The 12,246-nt window shown below is 32.1% G+C and overlaps 1 protein-coding gene across 6 annotated transcripts in view; it reads right to left on the bottom strand.

Annotated features, from left to right (window-relative positions):
- Positions 1–12,246, bottom strand: part of LOC132699139 (phospholipase A2 isozymes PA3A/PA3B/PA5) — a 110,470-nt gene that overhangs the window by 53,530 nt on the left and 44,694 nt on the right. For 4 of the 6 annotated variants that reach the window (XM_060665665.1, XM_060665666.1, XM_060665668.1 and 1 more), the window contains 2 exons: positions 6,021–6,350; positions 3,662–3,886 (listed from right to left, as the gene is read on the bottom strand). In XM_060665665.1, coding sequence (XP_060521648.1) covers positions 3,662–3,886; positions 6,021–6,350 — 555 coding nt within the window. Of the gene's footprint in view, positions 1–2,447; positions 2,582–3,661; positions 3,887–6,020; positions 6,351–12,246 lie in introns of those variants that run through there. The other 2 variants (XM_060665667.1, XM_060665670.1) reach the window with 2 other exon arrangements.

Raw genomic sequence — 12,246 nt, 5'->3', positions numbered from 1 at the left:
AGTTTTTAAGTTTATCTGCCCATTAAGCCAAAACGATAAATCAGAGACCCGGACTATGTTATATAATTGAAATTGCTATTAAAATCGCTATTCGAAAGTCCAATAATATACAGGATGTCTCATTTAAGAATACTAAGAAAAGTGTCATTTTGCGAAACTTGATACCACCGTGTATTTTAAGAAAATATTTTAAATTTGATCATGGCCTAAAGAAACACATATTTTCGTAAAAAAAATAGATGGAAAAAAGTTTAAAAAGTTAATAAGCAACCCAACAATGATGCTTTAAACATAACCCGAATTCTGAAGGTGATCGCTAATAAGTTCGAAACGGTGCATCACAGACCCAAACTCATATATACCGTCGAAATTGTCTTTGAAAGGACTATCCAAAAATACCATAAAATGTAGGGTGTTCTATTTTAAAAAATGTAACTTTGTTTTACCACCGTGTATATATAAAAGTTACAATTAGGAAAGTAAAAAAAAATAAAGGTCATTTTAATAGAAATATCTTTTGTATTTAATTTTTTTTTTGTAACTCCATTAGGTTTCGAGATAAGGTATAGGCCCCTCTTCAATGGGCCACCGTGTACAACACCGGGCCTTAATAGACAAACACTTGCAGGTAAAATCTGTTCATAGATATAAGAAAGTGACTAAATGATACGAATTAAGGAAAGATCCGGGCAAGCTGTAAGAATGAAATATGGCCGACCAGGTCCGTACTTTGCTTAGAATTTAATTATTTGGGGTTTTGTTAGGAAAGATACTAAACAATATTTATTTATTTATGCATGTATTTATCTTTAAAGCTAAAATAAAATTACAAATTTAACACACAAATTAATTTCAACACCGGTTTCATCTTTTTCAAGTCTCCTAATTAAGATATCTAATGTAGGCACGCTTTGTTCCTCGTATAACTTGTAAATTTTACGCCGTATTATATCTTGATCACTTTCATCTACAGTCGAGAAAATATCAGCATCGCTTCTTTTTTTCCTCCCTGAAATGGGATTATTCACAATTTTCCATACAGTTGATGTTGGAATTTTCCTCAATGTGGTCGTTTCTTCTAAAGATGCTTGCTTGCTGGCACCACGTTCAATAAGAGTCAAATAAACATTGTTTATAACTTCCTTAGTCTCAATAGAACAGTGTTTTCTACATTTGGGCGGGAGCATCCCCTGATATCACTAGACTCCCACATATTTTGCATAATTCGCACACGATTCAACACACGCTGGATTACACACGAAATAAGAATGATTACTAATAAACTTAAACTAAGTAGTATACCAAAGCAAAGAATATTAAACACAGGTAGGTATAAAATTATTTTCTATTATGGACCACAATTTTGCCTGAATTTAAATTCCGAAACTTAAAGTAATAATCTTGTTGCATTGCATATTAATGACCACCCTTGGATAATCCCATTCAAAAGCAATTGGTCACTTTCTCATATCTATGAACAGACCATAAATGGGTTAATTTTGCCATTGTTAGTGAAATAGGTAAAATAAAAAATGGTTTTATTTCCAAATCCATAGTCATTGCCATCGCAAATTCTACTGACTATAGCATTCGTTTGTGTTAGATCAGGCAGGGCCTACCTAAAAATGACATATATAGGATAAGTGCATTGTTCACAAGAATTGTACATCAAATATACATTATTATCATGAAACGGCATTTGCGCTTCCAATATCTACCCTAAACGCTATTTGGATGATGCGATTGTTGTAGAACTATCGTATACATTTTACAGTTGCGCATCACCGTGTAATGATCAAATTAGCCATGAAAAAACAAGAGAAGAGAAGCGTGGGTTTGCTGGATCAATATTGATTCTAAATGAAAATCGTGGGCAATACCTATTGGTTAACATAACTTATGCCTTAGCGTTTCTTTGAATAAGATAATTTGTAAACGAGATTCTAACAAACCCGGTTAAAATTTCCTTACTCAATTAAAACATCGAGACGGACGTATCACGCAATAAAATTATTTGTGCAGTAATTCGATATTATCGGTAGGCGCTTTAATATGGGCACCAATATTTTCTTGGGTACACTTATGCAAATGTATTTATTGTTATTGTTGTTTGCACTGTCATTCACCGGTGTTTATTTAGCGTTTAGATTTTTTTACTGTGCCGTCACTAATTGCTAGTAACTGCCCGTGAGTGGATTTCACACCTTCTGTATCCGTCGTATATTTTTTAGGTCACGCTTCGCTCGAACGGTCAATTTTCGTAGACGACCTCAGTGAACAACTTATTTTGCTAGATATTGGTAGACGGAACTGGTAATCGTTCGCGCGGCGACATATTCACTACTTAATTGATATTAATATGAATGGTTTATCGTTCCTGTCCGGCGGCAAAGAGATAAGATATATGAACATAAATTTTTTTAAACATTTTATTATATCATGTTAAACAACAGTTACAGAGTTGATAGGTTTTTGCTGTTTTGTTCGTTGGTGGATATTTTCCCATATATTCGACTCTTCAAACCTAGCAATCTTGAATAGCGATTTGAACTAGTACCAGTAAAAACCATAGTGATTGTGACTACAAAATACCAAAACAGTTAAATAATTGTTACTCTTACCTGGTGTTAGGAAAGTGAATTTTTTCTACTCCCGTCTGTAAAATGCATAATTACACACCGATCTAGCGTGCGGGAAGCGTCACTTTACCACGTCAGTTTCGTTTCCCACGGATCCGAGCCACTTCGGACATTTCCGGGATTTTACCGCACGGGTTTGGGAGCAATCGGATGTTTTCGGAGATATTTCCCACGCCTTGAATTTTGGCGTTTGCATACGTGTTGTTTTGCGAAAATGTAACCAAAAACTAACGGTCGTAAAAAAAGTATAGTATGCAATACGTTCGGTAATAGTATATTATGCAACAAGTGCAGTAAAGGGCATACCCAACGTGTTGCATACTATACTTTTTCTACGACTGTTAGTTTTTGGATACATTTTCGCAAAACAACACGAATACATCTACTGACATGACCGTCAGAATTCACAAACGCTAAATTTCAAGGCGTGGGAAATATCTCCGAAAATATCCGATTGCTCCTAGATCCGTGCTGTAAAATCCCGGAAATGTACGAAGTGGCTTAGATCCGTGGGAAACAGAACTGAAGTAGTAAAATGGCGTTTACCACACGTTAGATCGGTGTGTAATTAGGCATTTAACAGACGGGAGTAGAAAAACTCTTATATGACTTATATGACTCATTTATTAAACAGTCGCTGTGCTGCGCTCCGCTCGTGTCAAACAAACTCGTGAATCAAATACCTTTTACCGCACTTGCTGTATAATATACTAATAATAAATCATTAACGGCACTGTTGCATGCTGCTGCAGCTCTGAATCTGAATGTTTCAAGCATTAGTACGATATCTAGAACAGCTAAGAATAACGAAGTCCTAAAATCTTCTGCAAAAAAGAGTGGATTTTGCTGTTATTCGTAATGTCATATGCCTGTAATTCTAGTAAACCAATTTCAATATTGTTAAAAAAAGAAGATACTTTCAGATATCCTTCACAACTTGGCAACAGCGCCACTTTTCTATTCGATGACGATACGGACGAGATTTATTTTGAATAAGAATTTGCAAATTATGGATTGCTTACCTTTCATCACAGTTGCAGTGCATCAACGTATTCATCCTCCAGTTGAACAATCCGTACTTGGTTTCGAACCCTCCGATCCAGAACGGGCAGAAGAGGTCGTGCCTTCTGCAACATTTGTCTGTCCTAGAAAACCCTCCTAGTCGGGTATATTTATCAGCGGAATACCCTTTACCACACCATTTGGTACCAGGTACGCGTAGAAGGTCTGAGATGTCTCTCTTGGACCTAAAAACTTGCATTGCTCAAATGTATGTATCAAAAGCACCGCCATATTATTATATATGCAATTTGCAAGAATTGAATTTAATTTTTCTTGGAAATACATCCGGGCGCATGAACATACTAATTTATTATTTATTGTCTATTGGTTGGGCCTGATAATTAAGGTTAATTGCTAAATGAGCAAACAATTTACAGCAACCTTATTGGAACTGCAGCAATACCATAAATTAAATTAAATATTTATGCTATTTAAAATTGAAAATAAATAGAAGAATTTAATCTCACACAGTTTTAAAAATAGGCCGCTTCCAGAAGAATAAAAAACTGAGTAAATGTTTTTACAATATGTTTTAATTTAGATCATTGGAATAATCAATCGTATATACAGGGTGTCGGAATAGTGCGTCGCTGGTTGATATCTTGGAAACCGTTGGCGATAGAAAAAAATGTTTTAACTAGAAAGTAGGCACATGAGACCCATTACCTAAAATCATTTTCATTAATGTATACAGCTTTTGGCCGAAGTAATGCTATAAATACGATTTATTTGCTAAGTTAATACAATTAGTCAGCGTTATAGAGGGTGTCTGAAATATAGGGCAGAAATGAAGAAATCTTAAAATATTCTATCTCAGTTTTTATGAGCGGAATATATATTTTTTAATATATGCTAGTTAATTAGATGTTTTCTGATCTCAGTTTAATGCATTAATAATTAATATGTTTGCTAGTGATCCATTTTCAATTAAAAATTATGCAGTGACGTATAAAAATTTGAATTTTGAAAAATCTGCCTTTTGCATTTGAAGTTTCTATAAAATAATAGTATTTGTCAATTAAATTTGGTTTTATTTTATTCATTATTTTATTATTGTTTATCATTATTTATTATTTTAGTATTATTATATTATATTATATTATTTTATTATTATTCGGAGACTGCATCAGATAGGTGGACTATTTTCTATTGAAGAGAAGGATTTAATCTTAGAAACAGCATGAAACAAGAAATGTATATCTCATTTTAAAAAAATGAGTTATGATATTTTGATTTTTTTCATTTTCTCCGCACTGTATATAGCGCTGAATGATTGTATTAACTTAAGCAATTAAATCGTAGTTTCAGCAATGTTTCTACCAGAAAGCAGAATTCTACAACAAAATTCACACCATTTTTGAAAAAATCTTGCAATTCATATATTTTTTGCAAAATAGCAAATATTTAAAAAACTATTAAGTTTAGCCACGGCAAATATTATACAAAACGTGGGTAAAGAATTAACGGCTTCCAAATGTACTATATATTGATAAATTAAACAGCTTAAGATATTTTTACTATAAATAATATTTTTTTTACTATTTTATTTAATGTACTTTTATATTCTGGGTGTTATTTTCTTAATGAGTGCGCAATACGTATTTAGATCGTTCCCAATACTTAAAATTAATTCAGAGCAACAAATTCGATTGCAAAAAATAATAAAAAATGTATACCGGGTATAAATTATTTGCTTGTGTTTAATTCGTTTTGAACGTGCGAAAAATGTTGACATAATTTCAAGCGCAAATGATGCGCTTCTGGAAAGTATTGTCGGCAGATTGATTTATTTTTTGGTACAAAAATAACCCGACTTCATTATCAATCAGCCGCGAACCTTAATTATCTTGGTAATTCCCGGGTTGTATGGCGATTATTATTTCACGCGTACGTAATTATTTTGAACGAGGCTTTAATTTAATCGAAAAATATCAACGCCCTTGATCATTCTTGGAATTGTTTGCTATTATTACCGATGAGACAATAGAACATCATCTGTAATAATATGCGATAAAAGACCCTGTATTAAGAATTCTGATCTGGTACATCAGAGTTACAATAGAAGTGATAGAAGTTAAAAAGCCGTTACAGCGCAACATGGCGCTCAAACAACCAGCTGCGAAATAAAAGCTACTAAGGAAATTAATATTTTTACATTCGCATAAATTGTTTTGGAGCGTACAACTTTCTATACTCACGCACTTGCTGGAGTATCTGGTTAATGCCGGGGCATTGAAGAAAGTGAAATAAAAACATTTGAATATATAAATATCTTGAGATAAGTTGAAATTTATTCATTCTAGACCGATGTATTTTTACCTTTGATCGGGAAGTGTTTTATTATTTCTTATCATGGCGTCTGCGTCGGTTTTGATTTCCAAATGCTTCATATGGCAAATTTCGCGCAACCTCGTATAATTTAACCACGTATATTCTTCTGGCAACCGTTTGCCGTCCAGAGAAATGACACTAATATTCGAGGTAGATATCAGATTGTTCAGATCTTTCTTAAAATTTGTTAGGAACGATTTCACTTGCGCCCTCTGGTGGCCGAATTCGCAGTCTCTAAGTAGGTTGTTTTCGTCGTAAATTAACTGGATGAGGTGCTTTCCGTCTGATAGTTGGCGAAAGTGAATGCCCGTATTGGAACTGAAACAAAAGAAAATTTTTAAAATTATTTTATAATCGAACAACCGTTTTTTGGCGAACAACAATGTTTTGCTTTTTTCTGCAGCCGTTGCCGTTGTGTAAAGGCGGAGTTGTTTAATTTAAAATTTTAGATAGACATTAAATTATGATTCACCTGTAACCAAGCCTTTTTACCGTGTCAGTTTAACAGTATGGTTATTGATTTCAAACATTAACCATATGCAGAAGCTAGGAAATTTTTGGGAGTGTACCTACTACGGTTAACGGTTCAGTTTTTCGAGAATGCAAACAATACCGAAAGCTATATTAAGTAAATATCACTCGCAACCGATTATTGCCCAATATTTGGTTAAAAGTTAAACGATACAGCTGATACAATACCTCTAGATTCAGTTCAATTTATATTTTAAGCCGATCATGTTTTTACTATAATTGGCATTTGGTAGGCAATTTTTATTAGCGTAATTAATTATTTAATAAAAAATAATAAATAGGTGAAAAATAATTAAAAAAAAAGAGAATTGATTAAATTGCATAAAATGAAAAGCACATCTTTATAAAACATAAATATATTAGTTTATTATGCTACTGTTACTTTTTTTTTGATATTTCGATAACCTGGAGCCATGATATTTAATGTATTGTGGGATATTCAAGGTATAACTTTCAATTACCAGTAAATAAAGTAAGGTTAATAGTTTTTATGATAATAAAAATCATAATAAAATATTTGCTTAAATTTCAAAAAATCATTCACTATATCCTATGATAATAATGATAACAATAGTAATAAACATAAATTAAAACACACTTAAACAAATCTGATTTAATTTTTTGCAATATTGTTTAAATAATGTATTATGCAAGTCATACTAAAGAGCTGAAGATTAAAGAGTTAATCCAAAGATGGTTTTAGGAAGAAAAGTTGAAATGAACATTTGTTCTAAACCTATTAAATTTGGAACTAGGGGTTGTTAAAATTTAGATTTTTTAAATTAACTTCCTAGACATTTTTATCAAATTTGGTATCGACAGGTATAACTAAATGTCGTATTTATTGTCAGATGTTTCTACACAATCGTCTGGAATTAAAGTGGACGTTTCAGTTAAACTTAAAATTGCTACAACCAGATCGCCGATTTATAATCAACATACTTTGTATTCAGATCTTTACGAGAACTATACTCGTTATCTATTATTAAACCTGTACCTCTATATTATCATTCACAACACTTGAGTTGTCGATTCGACGTAACAATGTTGAATACGAAATCGTCCTTAAGTCAGATTTGTACCGTAGGTGAGAACTTGCACCACTCTAAAAAGCAGATTTATTTAATTAAGTCACTAACGGGCAATAGATACCCCATTGTTATATTTTCGGGACCTGTTAAGCTTGGTTCCTACGTCAATAACAGGAGCAGCAAAACAAAGAAACTTATTCTACAAAGACAATTACCATTAAAAAAAGTTTTTTAAGAGTTGTTTTATAAGACTATTTAAGAGCGGTACGCGGATTAATCCGGGGAAAATATTATTTTCACGTCAAGTGAACATTTGCTTTAAAAGTTATGTGTATACCTAATGCTAAATAGTGTCAATAAAAACCATGAAAAAAAGCAAACCCAAACCCAAACATTTCTCTAATGAACTTTCGTATTCCCAATGGATATGCAACTCTGGCTTTAGAGAATCTTATATAGTATATGGTACAACTAGGTGCTATATTAATTTGCATGTCAAACTCTGTGTATTATTTGATAAAGAATAATATAATATTGAATATGCTCCGCTCTCAATAACTCAAAGATAATGTTTAGTGTAACTGTAATTTTGTATTCTGATAGAATAGATCAGTTGTCAAATTTGCATAAAGGTGCCTATTTTTCAAGACAAATAAAATGCATTCCTCTATTCCTCTCCAGTAGCCGTTAAAAGATTGTTATTTAAAAAAATAAAAACAATGACGTTGCAGGAATTCTTTATTAGTATGTTTAAATTTTCTATTGCTCATCTTTTTCACGGTACCTGGCAAAACATTATACAATTTCAGGTTCAATGAGTTGTTCTCAGACTTCCTCAATCTAAACCTAGGCCGTCTAAGGAGATCCCCCGAACGAGTTGAATAGGCATGGCAATCGGAATTAGCGCTAAAGTTTCCTTTCGTTCTCTGTATCTCTAATAACTGGTAGTTGATATAGATGCAAGGAAGGGGCATCACTTACTACTATATACTATATATATATATATATATATATATATATATATATATATATATATATATATATATATATATATATATATATATATATATATATATATATATATATATATATATATATATATATATATATATATATATACTATCGATCATTAATACTATATTGGTTTTGTCATTATTTACTATGCTAGTTTATTTTTTTAAACTCATTACTGTATCTACTTATTTTAGAACCTATCAATAGTCCTTACAGGTGCGCTCTAATGCAACTATGTGTTGTACATCATGAAGAGAATTGCTCCCGTATTACTCCCGTTACCCCATCTATTTAATGTTGCTGCTTCCCAATCACTACCTGATAATGCCTACGTATTAAATATGATTCAACCCGTGTTAAGGCTATTACCTGAAGTTCAAATGAAAATTTTTAAGCAAAATTTTAAAACCGACCTTAACATAAACCTTTAACACAATCCTGGCGAAATATCTCCTCCCTCAAGAAATTCCAGCCCAATTTGTGTAAATTGAAATAACGCAGTTTGAGTTGACATCCCTTTTATGTTACCATGCTGGAATTCATTAATTAGATTGTTAGCCTGCAGACAGTCTACAGGTCTGCAGAGATGTTGATGTTTAAAAGCTGTTAGCTTATTTGTATATTTTTCGGTTGCCCTTTTTCCAAAAAAACGCAATATTTTTGCTCTATCTGGTCTTTTTTTATATAGCGCTCTATATGTTAGAAGTGTTATTTCATTAATATTTATTTATTTATTCCATGTTAGGCATGATTTTCAAATGAATTGATATTTATGAAAGTAAGTGTGATTTGGCATCAGTGGATAATATTAGATTTCTCTGCAAAGCAACAGAGTTGGAGCAAAAGCGTCAATACAGCGGGAATTTAATGAATTAAATGGAATTATTGATAATATACACTAACAGCTTAGAGATTTGTAACACATTTATTAGAGTGATAGATTATTTCATATCCAAGCTACTATATTTATTATTCCAAGTTCTTAACTACATCTATAAGTTCGCTAGTGTTAACAAGATCAATCAGCATTGGTTTTACATTAACATGCAGTCGTAGGTAGCTTTTCTTTATTTGGATAATGCGTCTGTTACTGCATTTAAGGGACGCTGTAGAATTACAACAACAACAAAAAAGTCCACGTTATATGGCAATTCGTACAAATGCATGTGAGGCGGCCTTTTCTAAACCTTTTATAGCTGCTCGAAAATCCGGGTGCCGGCGCCATTTTATTTTATTTCATTTTAATTAAACTACTTCGGTCGCGTTTTTCCTACGTGTTTGTATAGATGCTACATATAATAAGTGGGCGTTTGATCCTAATACGACGTGATTCGAATAACATACCGACGTTTGAAACGCCAGTATATTTTACATGAGCACAAACTAGAATGCCTATAAACTTGATCGCGCAATAATCTTAAGGAACATTTTTTAACGAGATTTTCACAGTTACCTGCTGCTAAAATTAGCTACCTGAAACAGTTAATCCTTATAAGGGAAATCGAATCATTTGCGTACTTTTAAGACAAATTGGAAGGCGTTGCTCGTTTCATTGGCGTCACGTTCGGCTTAAACTGGTTGCCGATGGAATTTCGGTATCAACAAGTCAACAAATAAACGACACTGCAGAAGTTTTTCAAATTCTACAGTTTTTGAATATAATTTTCTTTCGTAAATTCCAACCAAATGAAATTTTTAAAAAATTACCTGCATCATAAGCAATTACTAATTTTTGAGATAATGAATCAATTTTTGTTCGGCTCTTTAATAGTTAATTTTAATTCGTTTTGAACCTAAAGTTTATCATGACATTTCAATTAATTAAAGTACCGTTATATTCGAAAGATGGAAATGTAAATCAATAATTTAAAAAGAAAGAAAGATATTCTACAACCCAAGCGAAAAATAGGTGTCATTATTTTTGTACATTTCATTTATTTCTTAACAAAAAAATTATTACGGTTTTTAGTTTTTAAGAATATGTTTAAGATTGAAATCTATATATTACAGCTTCTGTATGAAATCAAATTGCCGGTCTTCCTTATGAGCTTTAAAATTTAAAAAAGTAAAAGTAGGAAAATTTTTAAAAATATAAAATTACTAAAACATTTAAAAAAAAGTTAGATTTGAAAAACTCATCAATATATCAAAAATCACTCGAATTTGCATTTTATTTTTATTTTAGATTTGTTCATAGTACTTTAACAATGCTTTTAAAATACTAAAAAAAAATCTTTGAGAGGATCATTTTCTATGCAAAAAACTAGACAACAGCAATCCCTCTTCAAATATCTGTAAATTATTTAAAGAAAATACCAATCCCGGAACCTTTACTCTGTCAATATTTAGGAAATGCTTTAAATCTGCAAGGTGAAATCTGCAAACTGCGTATACCCGAAAACTGTTGTGGTATCTGCACTTTGTTAGTTAATTTTTATAGTTTGAGAATCAGGTTTATTTGGTTAATTTGAATTTGTAACCAAAAAAAGGTAAATCGCCATTGCAATAACAAAGCGAAAGAGGATAACAGCTACCAACACATTTATTATGTGGCTTTTCTTTCAGATTCTTCAATGAATTACATAATTCAACAGTTGTTTTCCAAATGTCCAATACTGCAAATCACTTTGAACATATAATTCTCAATGAAGTTCTGTAAATTCTGTAAAATCTCAAAAAACAATCGCTTTGGCTACCGTTATTACTTTCGAAAATCGATAAAATGGAATTTTTCGAAAGGATCTGCGCTCATATAAAAATTTTATATCTCGGTACCGATAGGTCTTATGGGATTGCCGTTGGTACATAAATAATCACCGTCGAAAAAAAAATATTTTTTTGTCTGTTTGTCCGTTCTCTGTTCTCCCATTCTCATCTTTTGGTTTTTCTTGAATAACTTTCGAACCGTTGGAGCTACAAAATTAAAATCTCCCTCCTTTTTGACCCTCGACCAGGCACATAAGCTTATAAGAAATGGCTCTGATCCGACGCCGGTATCCGTCTGTTTTTTGCGATTTTCGACTTTTTTTTGGACTTTGCTATGGAACACGATAAGTGTCCGAAATTTGAAGCAATCGACTTCATATTGGGCACATATATGCAGCTTTGCCCCATGACAGAATCTATTGAAAATGTAGGGGCATTTTTCCAAAACTGTTTACGAGACCAAATAAATTCTTGAACCAGAAGAAGCAGAAAATACGGCTCTATAAATTTTTGTTCTTGACAATTTTTCAAAAATATACAGAGTGCGCCACAATTTAAAAAAAAAACTGAAAAATGGGTCCCCCTATTATTGAAAATTAGTTACAACTGAAAGGCTATGATTCAGATCTCGCTTTTCTATATATTGCGATATAGCCCACATAGACAGCAAAAACTTTTGTATTTAAGATTTTCACCTATTGCCCAGGGTGTTCCCGATATTCCGTGCTAAATGAGAAATGTGTTAAGTGTCCTAAATTTGCAGATATCAACTTCAAATTTAAACGGTAAAAATTGGGCGCAATCAAATTTTATCAAGTGTTTTTTAAAAATGAAGTTTTTTTTTGGTAATTTTAGCTTCCAGAAAAATATGCTTTCCTCCATAATGGTTCATCCGATTGGCAAAATTCTTTAACCGGCGGACACAGAAGATG

The sequence above is a fragment of the Cylas formicarius genome, unplaced genomic scaffold (genome assembly GCF_029955315.1).
Source record: "Cylas formicarius isolate icCylForm1 unplaced genomic scaffold, icCylForm1.1 PGA_scaffold_3__17_contigs__length_32017465, whole genome shotgun sequence".
NCBI classification, from domain to species: Eukaryota; Metazoa; Arthropoda; class Insecta; order Coleoptera; family Brentidae; genus Cylas; species Cylas formicarius.
Note: the sequence above shows the minus strand (reverse complement) of the source record. Positions and strands in the feature narration are given on the sequence as shown.